The 14,328-nt window shown below is 40.2% G+C and overlaps 1 protein-coding gene across 12 annotated transcripts in view; it reads left to right on the top strand.

The window, feature by feature from the left end:
• HECTD1 (HECT domain E3 ubiquitin protein ligase 1) overlaps window positions 1-14,328 on the top strand; it is a 111,627-nt gene that overhangs the window by 37,892 nt on the left and 59,407 nt on the right. For all 12 annotated transcript variants that reach the window (XM_063651507.1, XM_054448300.2, XM_063651506.1 and 9 more), the window contains exons 9-12: window positions 381-495; window positions 1,369-1,543; window positions 12,524-12,662; window positions 12,818-12,988. In XM_063651507.1, the coding sequence (XP_063507577.1) occupies window positions 381-495; window positions 1,369-1,543; window positions 12,524-12,662; window positions 12,818-12,988 (600 nt within the window). The remainder of the gene's footprint in view (window positions 1-380; window positions 496-1,368; window positions 1,544-12,523; window positions 12,663-12,817; window positions 12,989-14,328) is intronic.

Raw genomic sequence — 14,328 nt, 5'->3', positions numbered from 1 at the left:
GCAATGGTTCAAACAATCTTGGCTCACTATAACCTCTGTCTCCTGGGTTCAAGCGATTCTCCTGCCTCAGCCTTCCAAGTAGCTGGGATTACAGGCCTGCACCACCACGCCTGGCTAATTTTGTATTTTTAGTAGAGACGGGGTTTCTCCATGTTGGTCAGGCTGGTCTTGAACTTCCGTCCTCAGGTGACCCACCTGCCTCGGCCTCCCAAAGTGCTGGGATTACAGAGTAGGCTGCTTTTAAGGTACTAAGTGCAAAGGCAGAGATATGGATTGCCACCTGCTTGATTAAGTAATTCTGGAAAATCTTTAGTTTACATAGTTGGACGTCAAAGAAATAAAGTATTGTTATATTCAAATTAAATGCTTTTCTTCTCTAGACTCTGTTACGGCATGGTGCAAATCCAGATCTGAGAGATGAAGATGGGAAAACTCCATTAGATAAAGCTCGAGAAAGGGGCCATAGTGAAGTCGTAGCTATTCTTCAGTCTCCAGGTGAGTGCTACATTCTTTCCTTTGAAGCCATCTACTGTTATTTTTCAGCTTTCACTTCCATAGCTTTCTGTAGACACATTAACATTATATAAATGAACTATTCCTATGATGTCAAATAATTATATATGTATATCCTTACATTTAATAAACTTTTAACAGCTTAATTTTCTATGTTCTTTGAGATTGTGACTGCCTGATTCCAGAATGACCAAAATCTAAAGTTCAAGGAATATGGGAATGTCAGATAAAGAATACTTTGGTATTGTTTAGATAGGGTAGTTTGACCAAAAATTTTTTTTTTTTTTGAGGCGGAGTCTTGCTCTGTCACCCAGGCTGGAGTGCAATGGCACTATCTCGGCTCAGTGCAGGCTCCGCCTCCTGGGTTCATGCTATTCTCCTGCCTCAGCCTCCCGAGTAGCTGGGACTATAAGCACCCACCACTGTGCCTGGCTAATTTTTTTTGTATTTTTATTAGAGACGGGGTTTCACCGTGTTAGCAAGGATGGTCTCGATCTCCTGACCTCGTGATCTGCCCGCCTCGGTCTCCCAAAGTGCTAGGATTACAGGCGTGAGCCACCGTGCCCAGCTGACCAAAGTTTTAAGTTTTCAGAGGGTTGATGAATCCAGAAGCTCTGTGAAATAATTTTTGGAACGAAGTGGAGTATCCAAAATTATCTTCTTAATTTGTTATTGAGCTCATTGAAGTTACTAGTGCTCTTTAGTATTATAAGCATCAATGAAACAATGTTCTAATTTCAGTGTATTTGTTAATTAGAGATAATTATTATTTGAAGTTGGATATATCTTAAGGTTTTTTTCCTTGAAAGCAAAATTTTCCAAAAAAGTATTTCTTTAAAAAATATTTGTCTGTAGGTGATTGGATGTGTCCAGTTAATAAAGGAGATGATAAGAAAAAGAAAGACACAAACAAAGATGAAGAAGAATGTAATGAGCCCAAAGGAGATCCGGAAATGGCACCCATATACTTGAAAAGGTTATTGCCAGTGTTTGCACAAACATTTCAGCAAACTATGCTGCCTTCAATAAGGTAGTTATTCATATTATTTGATTTGTTAGTCAAATCACACCAATTATATGGTTTTATTTATCTCCCTTTTCCAGAAGGATTTGAGGTTTATTTTAATGTTAAAAAGGAGTGGTAAGAATAAAAATTAGATCAGAAGTGGGAAAGTCCTATCTTTTCTTCTGATGATCTGAATGAAGGGGAGTTTTAGAAAAGATTATTAGATTCTTAACAAATTTTTGGTAGCTCTCTGAATATTAAATCACTATTTGATAAGTATTGCAAACACTTATTGAGCTTTTTGGAAGCCTGTTGGTAGGGACAGTATGAGATGGCCACTGGAGGAGTTATACAGATAAATGAGACTTGGCTCTTGCTTACTCTTCCCCTTGTGGGCTAGTAAGGATGTATGTGGGTAAAACATAGAGTGGTAAATGGTAGATTAGGCACATATTCAGGGTTCTCTGGGAATATAGATGATTTAACAACTAATTGGGCTGGGCAGATTGGAGACAGTTTTATGCAGAGGTGAGATTTAAATTGTGGTTGAAAAGATACTTAGGAGTTTTCTAGGCAGACAGATTTGGAAGCATGGGTGAAGAACAGTATGTGCAAATGCATGAAGGTATGAATCCATCCATCAGGAACTCCTTGTGGCTCTCCCTCTACAGTGTATCCATAGCTTGCTATTTCTTTTCATCTTTTGCTAGTCAGTACTCTGATCCAAACTACCAAAGGGTTTGACCACTGCAGTAGCCTCTTAATTAATCATTCTGCTTTTTCTCTCTTGCTTCTTTACAATGTTTGTACATATTAGGCTGAATTACATATGTAGATGTGTGCGTGTATATATATTTTTAATTAATTGATTTTTGAGACAGGGTATCGCTTTCACCTGGGCTGGAGTGCAGTGGCTGGATCACGGCTCACTGCAGCCTTGACTTCCTGGGCTCCAGTGATTCTCCCACCTTAGCCTCCCAAATAGCTGGGACTACAAGTGTGCCACCATGCCCAGATAATTTTTTGTACTTTTAGTGTAGATGGGGATTCACCCCATTGCCCAGGCTGGTCTCAAACTCGTGGGCTCAAGTGATGGCCCACCTCAGCCTCCCAAGTGCTGGGATTACAGACATGGGCCACTACACCCGACCATATATATTTTTAGAGACAGGTCTTGCTCTGTCACCCAAGCTGGAGTGCAGTGGCACAATCATAGCTCACTGTAACCTTGAACTCCTGGGCTCCAGCGATCCCCCACCTCAGCCTCTCAAGTAGCTAGGACTACAGATGTATACCGCCTTGCCTGGCTAATTCTTAAATTTTTTGTGGAGACGTGGTGTTGCTCTGTTGCCTAGGCTGGTCTTGAACTCCTAGCCTCAAGTGATATTTCTGCTTTGGCCACCCAAAGTGTTGAGATTGTAAGTGTGAGCTTCTGCATTGCACCTGTCCTGAGAATTATATACATTTTTTTATTTTTTAATTTTTTTTAGAGACAAAGTCTTGCTCTCTTGTCCAGGCTGGAGTGCAGTGGCACAATCACAGCTTACTGCATACTTGAACTCCTGGGCTCAAGGAATCCTCCCACCTCAGTCTGCTGAGTATCTAGGACTACAGGCGTGCACTACCACACCAGCTAATGTTTTTATTTTTTTGTGGAGATGAGATTGGCCATCTTGCCCAGGCCAGTCTTTAACTCCAGGGCTCAAGCAATCCTCTGGCCTCAGCTTCCTGAAGTGCTGGAATTACAGGCATGAGCTGCCACACTTGGCTTGAGAATTATATCTTTAAATCATAATTATATCACACCACTTCCTAGTTTGAACCCTTCATTGCTTCTAATTGGCTTTAACTAAAACTCAGCTCCTTAACCCTTAGGCTTGCAAGTTCTTACATAATCCCAACCCAGCTCTCCAACAGAGTACTACCTAACATTTGGCCCGTTACACTTATGCTAGCCTTGTTTCTATTTGTGGAACCCTCCAAGTACATCCTTGCCTTAGGGCTTTTGCACTTGTTTGTCATCTGCTTGAAACTTTCTGTCCCTAGATCTTCTGAATGGGTGTTTGCTTCGTACCGTTCAGCTCGCAGTTCAAATGTTACATCCATTGAAGTCTGTCTCCCTGATTTAAATTTACCCCGTTACACTTTTTATATCAATAATGTTTTACTGACTTTACAAAGCTAATGCTATCTTGGCTGGGTGCGGTGGCTCACACCTATTATCCCAGCACTTTGGGAGGCCAAGGCAGGTGGATCACTTGAGGCCAGGAGTTTGAGACCAGCCTGGCTAACATGGCGAAACCCTGTCTCTATGAAAAATAAAAAAATCATCTGGGTGTGGTAGCACTTGCCTGTAGTCCCAGTTACTTGGGAGGCTGAGGCAGGAGAATTGCTTGAACCCACGAGGCGGAGGTTGCAGTGAGCCAAGATTGCGCCACTGCATTCCAGCCTAGGCAACAGAGCAAGACTCCATCTAAAAAAAAAGGTAACACTCTCTGAAATACTGCTTTTTTGGGGGTTTTGTTTGTTTTATTGTCTTGTCTCTTTAAAGTAAGCACCACGAGAGCTGGTCTTATGTACTGCTATATTCCTACAAAGGCAAGGAGATATAGAATAGGGCCTGATCCTTAGGTCCTCAGTAGATATTTACTGAATGATTGAATGAGTGTGTTTTGTTAGCAGTTGCAAGTATTTCAATATTAATGGAGTACAGGATACATTTGGAAAGCTCAGAGAATAATGTTAAGAAAGTAGAGAGGAGCTTTTTATAACCTATGATGGCTTTTGTAGGCCATGTGAAAGAGCGTGGACTCTACCTCACATTTAAGAAGGATTATTAAAGACCCGTAAGGAAAATTTGACACATCTGGATTTCTGTTGATCAAGATCACTTTGACACCCTGGCAGAGAGAAGAACTGGAGGAAGGAGAGAATAGAAACAGACAAGTGTTGATTGAGATAGGAACTTCAGGGCAACTGGATTAGTGAGAACAAATTTAAGAGTTTGGCAGATGGGTTGTGTAGGGATTGGTGACCAATTAGATGGTGGATTGAAGGAAGAAAGGGTGGAAGATGACTGCAGGTTTTTGGCTGAGTAGGAATCTGATTTTGGTCGTTTTCAGTTCAGGAGGTCTGTAGAGCATGCAGTTTTATAAGATTCAAGTACCTCAAATACCAGTATTATGAGCTGACGTTAAAATACAAGCAGTCTGCTTTAAATAGGAGAGAAGTGGCCGCAAAATAATTCACTGTGAACATTTAATAGCTTGGTTTTTAATTCTTCCCCAAATAGCTACAGAGGTGTAGGTGTTAGTGGGGTCACTTTTTTTTTTTAAGTTACACAAGACTTGAATCATCTTAAATGGCAAGTTGAGTTTTGAATAAGATAATTTGGTCTGAAAATTTTAGAGGACCATCTGTTACGCCCGTGCAAGAATCATTCTGGAGTAGAAGTGCTTCATGATAAGGCCATCAGAAAATTATAAAGTATGCTACCATATAACAGAGTTCCCTTATTGGATGGTTATTTTCTTTTATCATTTTAAATGTTTGGAGATATTAGTGTTAGAAAATTTGATGCTAAATTTTCCCAGGTAGTTATTAGCAGACACATTTAATTGTAGCTAGGAAAATAATATATGTCTTAATTTAAGAACTCATGCTCTGGAATCAACTCATTGCACTTTCCTATATGTTTGGCCATGGGCAAAACACATAACCTCTTAATTGGCTCGTCTCCAAGGTGAGGATAGTTATACTTAATCCTCTTTAGGAGTGAGAATAAAAATTAAATATGTGTGTAGCATAGTGTCTAAAATGTTAGAGGTATTTGAAAAGTGATAGTTTATTTTTTGGAATTATTTAGCATTATTAAAAACAAGGGGGAGCACATGGTGGCGCATTTCTGGTCCCAGCTACTTGGGAAGTTGAGGTAGTAGGATCACTTGAGACCAGCTTAGGCAACATAGTGTGACCCTGTCTCGAAAAAACAAGGTGGTTTGGTTACAACCTGATATTTTACCAGTTTTTTTGAAGTTTTATCAGATAAGTAAACATAACGCTGATTCAGACAGTTAAAGGAGCGTCCATGTGTATTGACATTAGCTATTACCTGTATAGGCCTGTGCACAGTATCTGTTCAGGAAATAAAAGGCAGACAGCAGATCAGTGAAGGCTTCAAAACAGAGATTGGTAGTATCAGTGGTGGAGTAGTTTGTAAAAGCCTGGTTATTTTCTCTGTAAGATAATTAGACTGAGTACTTCTCCACTTTGTTTTAGAAGAAAGCTACATAGAATTTTGAAGAGGTCTGGTAAGTAAACATCTTAGGAGTTAGTATAAATAACTGGACAAAGATTGAGTCTACTTTGCAGCAAACTAGATCTTTGAGGACCTTTTGAAAAAAAATTTTTTTTTTTTTGAGACAGAGTCTTGCTCTGTCACCCAGCCTGGAGTGAAGTGGCATAATCTTGGCTTACTGCAACCTCCACCTCCTGGGTTCAAGTGATTCTCCTGCCTCAGCCTCCCAGGGGTTTACAGGGATTGCAAGCACACACCACCATGCCCGGCTAATTTTTGTAGTTTTAGTAGAGACGGGGTTTTGCCATGTTGGCCAGCTTGGCCTTGAACTCCTGACCTCAAGTGATCCGCCTGTGTCTGCATCCTGAAGTGCTGGGATTACAGGGGTGAGCCACCGTGCCTGGCCCTTCAAGAAATTTTAAAAAATGTTTTAGCTACAGGGTCTCACTGTCGCACAGGCCGGAGTATGGTGGAGTGCTCATAGCTTACTGCAACCTCAAACTCCTGGGCTCAAGGGATTTTCCCAACTCAGCCTCCCAAGCAGCTGCGACCACAGTTGTGCACCACCACGCCCACCTAATTTTTTGGGGGAGGAAAGGGGCTCACTCTGTCACCTAGGCTAGAGTGCAATGGCACAATCTTGGCTTACTGCAGGCTCTGCCTCCTAGGCTCAAGCGATCCTCTCACCTTAGTCTCCCAAGTAGCTGAGACTACAGATGCATGCCACCATGCCTGGCTAAACACCTGGCTAATTAAAATAGTTTTTTTTTTGTAGAGATGAAGTCTTGCTGTGTTACCCAGAGTGGTCTCAAACTCCTGGGCTTAAGCGATCTTCCGATGTCAGCCTCCCGAAGTGTTGGGTTTACAGGCATGAGCCACCGTGTGTGGTGTGGTTTTCTTTTCTTTCCTTCTTTGTGTGTGTGTGTGTGTGTGTGTGTGTATGTGTGTATGTGTGTGACAGGATCTTACCCTGCTGCTCAGGCTGGAGTGCAGTGGTGTGATCTCAGCTCACTGCAGCCTCAGCCTCCTGGGCTCAAGCAATTCTCCAGCCTCCCAAGTTGCTGATACTACAGGCGAGCACCACCACACCTGACTAATTTTTTTATTTTTTTGTGTGTAAACAAGGTCTTACTGTGTTGCCCAGACTGGTCTTGAACTCTTCGGCTCTAGTGATCCTCCCAAAGTGCTAGGTTTACAGGTGTGAGCCACTGCGACTGGCCCAATTGTTTTTTTTTAAAACAATTTGAGAGAAAAAAGTAGACTTGGTGGGATATAGTGGGAAATTGTTCTTGGGTGAAAACATTAAATAATCTGAAGACATAAATTCTTCTAAAATTAATTTGTAGGTTATGCAGTTCTAAAGGAAATAACTACAGAATTTGTTTTAGAACTTGACAGATCCCAAAGTTCATCTGGAAGAATAAATAGGTGAGATTATTAAAGAAAAATCTGAAATGTTAGTGTAACCCTTTAGCAATGAAACTTTTATGATAACTAGCAGAGTAGTGTGTAAATCAATGGAATAAAATAGTCCCCCCAATAGAGCCAGTTATATATAGGTATTGAATGTATTATAATGGATGTTTCTCAGATCATTCAGGGGAGGGAGTACTATTTATTAAGTGTTACTGGAATATCTGCTTTGTAGTTTGATTTTAAAAATCACCCTAATCTTTTATCTTATATTTTAAATCTAAACAAATTCTAAGACTTAAAAACTAAAATATTAGGAAAACAAAAAGATAAGATACTTTTTTCCCTATCCTCCGAAACTTTTTTTTTTTTTTTTTTGAGACAGTCTTGCTCTGTCACTCAGGTTGGAGTGCAGTAGCATGATCTTGGTTCACTGCAAACCTCCGACTCCCAGGTTCAAGTGATTCTCGTGCCTCAGCCTCCTGAGGAGCTGGGATTAAGGACATGCACCACCATGCCCAGCTAATTTTTGTATTTTTTTTAGTAGAGACAGGGTTTCACCATATTGGCCAGGCTGTCTTGAACTCCTAGCCTCATGTGATCCACCCTCCTCAGCCTCCCAAAGTGTTGGAATTACAGGCGTGAGCCCCTCCAGAACGTCTGAGCAAAAGAAAATATACTTGAATGTTTATCAGACCTTGATAGGAAGAATGGCTTTTTCTTTTTCTTTTTTTTCTTTTCTTTTTTTTTTTTTTTTTTGAGACAGAGTCCTGCTCTGTTGCACAGGCTGGAGTGCAGTGGCACCATCTCAGCTCCTGAGTAACTGGGATTACAGGCACACACCACCATGCCTGGCTAATTTTTTTGTGTTTTTAGTAAAGATGGGGTTTTGCCATGTTGGCCAGGCTTGTCTCGAACTCCTGATCTCAGATGATCTGCCTGCCTTGGCCTCCCAAAGTGCTGGGATTACAGGCGTGAGCCACCACACCCAGCCTGGCTTTTTCTTTTTCTTTCTCCTTTCTTTCTTTTTTTTTGAGACAGGGTGTTGCTCTGTCACCCAGACTGGAGTGCATAGTATGATCACAGCTCACTGCAACCTTGAGTCTTGAGTTCCATGGCACAGTGTATCCTCTTGCCTCAGCCTCTTGAGTAGCTAGAACTGCAGGCACACGCCACCAGGTCCAGCTGATTTTTATTTTTAGAGAGAGTCTTGCTTTGCTGCCCAGGCTGGTCTTGAACTCCCAGGCTTAAGCAGTTCCCTTGCCTTGACCTCCCAAACTGCGGGATTACAGCCGTGAGCCACTATGCCTGCCTTACTTCAGAAACTTATTTGCATTAGCCAAATATGTCCTTTTAAATTTATTTTATGTAAAAAACATAAAACTACTACATACCAGAAACAATATTACCTGCAGCCACAAATGTCTCAGAATAGAAACTTTTAATTTAAATAAATTTGCCAGCAGGTGGGTATTTGTTAGCAAATATGACAAAGGGATACTGTCTTTATTATATACAAAGGGTATGTACAAATTGATCGTAAAAATTTCAGAGCCATTTGAGTAAATTAGTCAATGAAATTAAGGCACAGTGTTCAAGAGGAAACATAGCAAAAAATTAATATGGAAAAATGTATTTCCTAGCTGGGTGTGTTAGCTCATGCATGTAATCCCAGCACTTTGGGAGGCTGAGGTGGGAGGATTGCTTGAGTCCAGGAGTTTGAGTCCAGCCTGGGCAACTAGTGAAACCCTGTCTCTACAAAACACACAAAAATTAGCTGAGTGTGGTGGCGCATACCCATAGTCCTGACTACTCGAGAGGCTGAGGTGGGAGGATTGCTTGAGCCTGGGCGGTCGAGGCTGCAGTGAGCTGAGATTGTGCTGCTGCACTCCAGTCTAGATGACAAAGTGAGATGCTGTCTCAAAAAAAAAAAAAAAAAATTTCCTTACTAGTAAAAAGCAAAACATTTTAGAAATAAGTAAAATTTGGTATCATTTTTACCTATTAGACAGTTAAGAAACTTAAAAAATGAGAAATTTTTTTAAGTAAAAAGGAGTATTGTAGATATTCATATTTAGTGATAATTTAAGGTGTTAACAGCCTTTTTTTGAATCAGTTTGCCAACATGAATGCAGTACTCATACACATTCAATACTTAATGAAAGTGTTTAGGCTGTTAGATCCAAGAATCCCTTTGTACTGAAGGAATATGAAGAAACTGTTTACACAAAAATAAATAGTGCTATTTTTAATAGAAAATACTGTAAACTAAATGTTCAAAATTTTTATAATAGTGTTAAGCAGGAAAATTTTATGTTGTATTATGTATCATCTGATTAAGAGATAGAATTTGAATACAGGCTCTGTAATTTATTAGCTCGGTGATCTTAGTAGATTGACTTAACTATCGCTCAGTATCTTCACTTGTAAATTTGAGATAATAAAACCCACCTCATAGGTTTTGTTGTGTGGGTTAAATGAATTATGTTTTTAAAGTACATAAAAAGGTTACTGCTCGTAATGGCTCAGTATATGAGAGAGAGATAGATAAATAACATAAACATTCTAATACATTGTTAGTTGAAATAAGTCATGATATAAAACTAATAGTTAAATTCTGGTATTTACAGTGGAATATAAATAAAAACTGGGGCCAGTAATAAAAACCGGCGCCAGGCGCAGTGACTCATGCCTGTAATCCCAGCACTTTGGGAGGCCGAGCAGGGTGGATTTCCTGAGCACAGGATTTCGAGACCAGCCTGGGCAACGTGGTAAAACCCTGTCTCTACAAAAAATAGAAAAATTAGCTGGGCACAGTGGCAGGAGCCTGTAGTCCCAGCTACTTGGGAGGCTGAGGCACGAGAATCACTTGAACCTGGGAGTCGGAGGTTGCAGTGAGCTAAAATCCTGCCACTGCACTCCAGCCTGGGGGACAGAGCGAGACCCTGTCTCAAAAAAAAAATTAAAATTATGGCTGGGTGCGGTAGCTCACGCCTGTAATTCCAGCACTTTGGAGGCTGAGGCAGGCAGATCACCTGAGGTCAGGAGTTCGAGATCAGCCTGGCCAACGTGATGAAACTCTGTCTCTACTAAAACTACAAAAATTAACTGGGTGTGGTGGTGCACACCTGTAATCGCAGCTACTCTGGAGGCTGAGACAGGAGAATCGCTTGAACCCTGGAGGTGGAGGTTGCAGTGAGCTGAGATCACACCACTGCACTCCAGCCTGGGTGACAGAGCGAGACTCTGTCCCAAAAAAATAAATAAATAAAATTAAATTAAAAACGACAAAACAAAAACCGGAAAGAACCAATCCTGTTAGAAGAGTTTGTCCTCTGTCCACCTATCATTTTCTGTACTGTACTTGAATTTGTAATAAAGCATATTCCTTCATTAAAGAAATATAATGTTATAACTTCAGCTAGAGAGAGTTATAAAATATGTAGAGACCCCATGCTGTAGAAATACAGCTGTGTCACATGCCTCTCTAGGACATCAGTTGAAAATTTTGCCTCTTTATCCTTCTATCATTCACCTCAAGGGTAATGATATCTGCAGCTTAGTGCCTAGAACATTGTTAGATACTTAGAAAATATTTGTTAAATGGATTGATTATTGGCTCTTACATAATAGACAAGCCTTTTTTTGTTTGTTTGTTTGTTTTTGTTTAAGACAGAGTCTGGCTCTGTCGTCCAGGCTGGAGTGCAGTGGCACGATCTTGGCCTGCTGCAACCTCTGCCTCTAGGGTTCAAGCAATTCTTCTGTCTCAGCCTCCTGAGTAGCTGGGACTACAGATGCCCACCACCATGCCCGGCTAATTTTTGTATTTTTAGTAGAGACGGGGTTTCACCATATTGGTCAGGCTGGTCTCGAACTCCTGACCTCAGGTGATCCACCTGCCTCAGCCTTCCAAAGTGCTGGGATTACAGGCGTGAACCACCTCGCCCAGCCAAGCCTCATCTTATTAATAGTTTATTATCATTTAAATGTATGTGAATATGTGTTTTTTATTTTAAAAGATCAGGTTACATGTTATAAAGTTGAGGTTAATTTGGCTGGGCGTGGTGGCTCACGCCTGTAATCCCAGCACTTTGGGAAGTAGAGGCGGACGGATCATGAGGTCAGGAGATCAAGACCATCCTGGCTAACACAGTGAAACCCCATCTTTACTAAAAATACAAAAAATTAGCTGAGCGTGGTGGCGTGCGCCCGTAGTCCCAGCTACTCGGGAGGCTGAGGCAGGAGAATGGCGTGAACCTGGGAGGCAGAGGTTGCAGTGAACTGAGATTGTGCCACTACACTCCAGCCTAGGCGACAGAGCAAGACTCTGTTCTCCAAAAAAAAAACATTGAGATTAATTTATGTGACTTTATATAGAGTGTCTGCTACGGTCTAAGCAAAGCAATAAGTGAATAAAAGGGAAAGGAGGCATACTAATTTGTTAATGATGGGAATATTTTGGGGGCATGGGATTATTAGGATCTCTTATTTTCATTTATATGAGTCCATAGTTGTAGTGAACGTGGATTTTAAATTTGATGAAGGACAAATTAATTCAAAATTTGGTTTTTCATATAAATTACCTACTATCTTAAATTCTTAGAGCATTGTATTTTGGATTATAGGAAATTTTAGATTAGTTATAATTTGTATCATTTCTTTTCTTTTTTAAATTTTGTTTTGTGTTTTGAGATGGAGTCTCCTTCAGTCTCCCAGGATGGAGTACAGTGGCACCATCTCCTGGGTTCAAGTGATTATTCCGCCTTAGGCTCCTGAGTAGCTGAGAACAGGTGCCTGCCACCACGTCTAGCTAATTTTTGTATTTTTAGTAGAGACGGGGTTTCCATGTTGGCCAAGCTAGTCTTGAACTCCTGACCTCAAGCAATCCGCCTCCCTCAGCCTCCCAAAATGCAGGGATTACAGGCGTGAGCCACTGCACTGGGCCACATTTATTTTCTTAGTAGTTGTAGTACTTTTTACTTGATTTTCTAAAATTATCCTGACATGTTAACATTCATGCTGGTAAAGTGTAGAATGTAGAAGAGTACATTTAAGAAAATTTTATAAGTCATTTTTGGTGAGCTCAATATATTTATAATAGAAAATAAATGGAATTATTTCAAAAATGAACATATAGTGCTGAGTCCCAATTTTTTGTATTTTTTTATTAAGTGTATTTTTTTTAGCAGAGTGTATAAAATGTAACATTGGATATTTTACTGTTCATTAATGCATGCATTTTGGTTTATTTTAACTTCATTTGGCTTCATATAATTCTATTTTTACTTTTTAAGGAAAGCAAGTCTTGCTCTAATTCGAAAAATGATTCATTTTTGCTCTGAAGCACTGTTAAAAGAAGTTTGTGATTCTGATGTTGGTCACAATTTGCCTACGATACTAGTGGAAATCACTGCAACTGTCCTGGATCAAGAGGTCAGTTTCTTTTTCAAAACTCTTCAGCATTAATTTCCTTTAGCTAGTAGTCTGAAATAAAAATTTTGTTTTAATTTCAGTAAATCATGTTGTGCAAATTACTGCATTTCTCTACTCCTGGCAACTAAACTTATTTTTATTTTTATTTTTTTCAGGATGATGATGATGGCCACTTGCTGGCTTTGCAGATCATAAGGGATTTAGTAGATAAAGGTGGTGATATATTTTTGGATCAGCTAGCCAGACTTGGTGTAATTAGCAAAGTGTCAACGTTAGCAGGTCCTTCCTCTGATGATGAGAATGAAGAGGAATCAAAACCAGAAAAAGTGAGTGGTCTTAATTATAGAGGTATCAGGAGGAGTTTTTTTTTTTTTTTTTGAGGAAAATCTAGTTTCAATTTTTGATGGTTTTTGACAGGATAATGACAATATGAAATAGTTCTGTATATTTTTTAAATTGGTCAATTTTCTTTTAAAACATTTTGATCAATTTTAAACATACAGAAATGTTGCAAATACAATTAAAGAATATCAGAATACTCTATCCAAATTCAGTAGTTATTAACATTTTGCCCCATTTCCTTTAATATTTTTTCAGACACATGTATCTGTGTGTGTGTGTGTGTGTGTGTGTGTGTGTGTGTGTACTTTTTTTTTGAGATGGAGTTTCGCTCTTGTTGTCCAGGCTGGAGTGCAATGATGCGATCTCAGCTCACTGCAACCTTCACCTCCCTGGCTAATTTTGTATTTTTAGTAGAGACGGGGTTTCTCCATGTTGGTCAGGCTGATCTCAAACTCCTGACCTCAGGTAATCCGCCTGCCCTGACCTCCCAAAGGCTGAGGTTGCAGTGAGCCGAGATCGCACCACCGCACTCCAGCCTGGGCGACAGAGTGAGACTCCAACTTTTTTTTTTTTTTTTGAGACAGAGTCTTGCTCTGTCACTCAGGCTGGAGTGCAGTGGCGCGATCTTGGCTCACTGCAAGCTCTGCCTCCCGGGTTCACGCCATTCTCCTGCCTCAGCCTCCCCAGTAGCTGGGACTACAGGCGCCTGCCACCACGCCTGGCTAATTTTTTGTACTTTTAATAGAGACAGGGTTTCACCATGCTAGCCAGGATGGTCTCGATCTCCTGACCTCGTGATCTGCCCACCTCTGCCTCCCAAAGTGCTGGGTTTACAGGCGTGAGCCACCGCGCCCGGCCTGAGACTCCATCTTAAAAAAAAAAAAAATTTGATGGTAAGCTGAATACAGAGTTTTCCCTTTTAACCTAAATATTTCACCAAAAAAACCCAGGACATAGTTGTAGTGTAATTATCAAAATTGTACTAATCAGAAAATTTAATATTTATGTGACACTAATATATTCTCTGGAGACCATGTTTAGATTTTGCCATTGTCTTTAATGTCCTTCATAGTAATTTTTTTTTCTGGTCCACAATGAAATCCAGGAGCACACATTACATTGGTTATCATATTCCTGAGAACCTGCGATAGTTTGTCCTGAGAACCTACAACAGTCTGTCAGCCTTCCTTTTATTTTCATAGCTTTGGTGTTTATGAAGAGAATAGAACAGTTAATTTAAACAAAGAGCCTAACTTTGTGTCATGTTTCTTTGTGATTAAATTCAGCTTATGTGTTTTAGCAAAAGTCCTATAGAGGTGATACT

The sequence above is a fragment of the Pongo pygmaeus genome, chromosome 15, assembly GCF_028885625.2.
Source record: "Pongo pygmaeus isolate AG05252 chromosome 15, NHGRI_mPonPyg2-v2.0_pri, whole genome shotgun sequence".
Lineage (NCBI taxonomy): Eukaryota > Metazoa > Chordata > Mammalia > Primates > Hominidae > Pongo > Pongo pygmaeus.
Note: the sequence above shows the minus strand (reverse complement) of the source record. Positions and strands in the feature narration are given on the sequence as shown.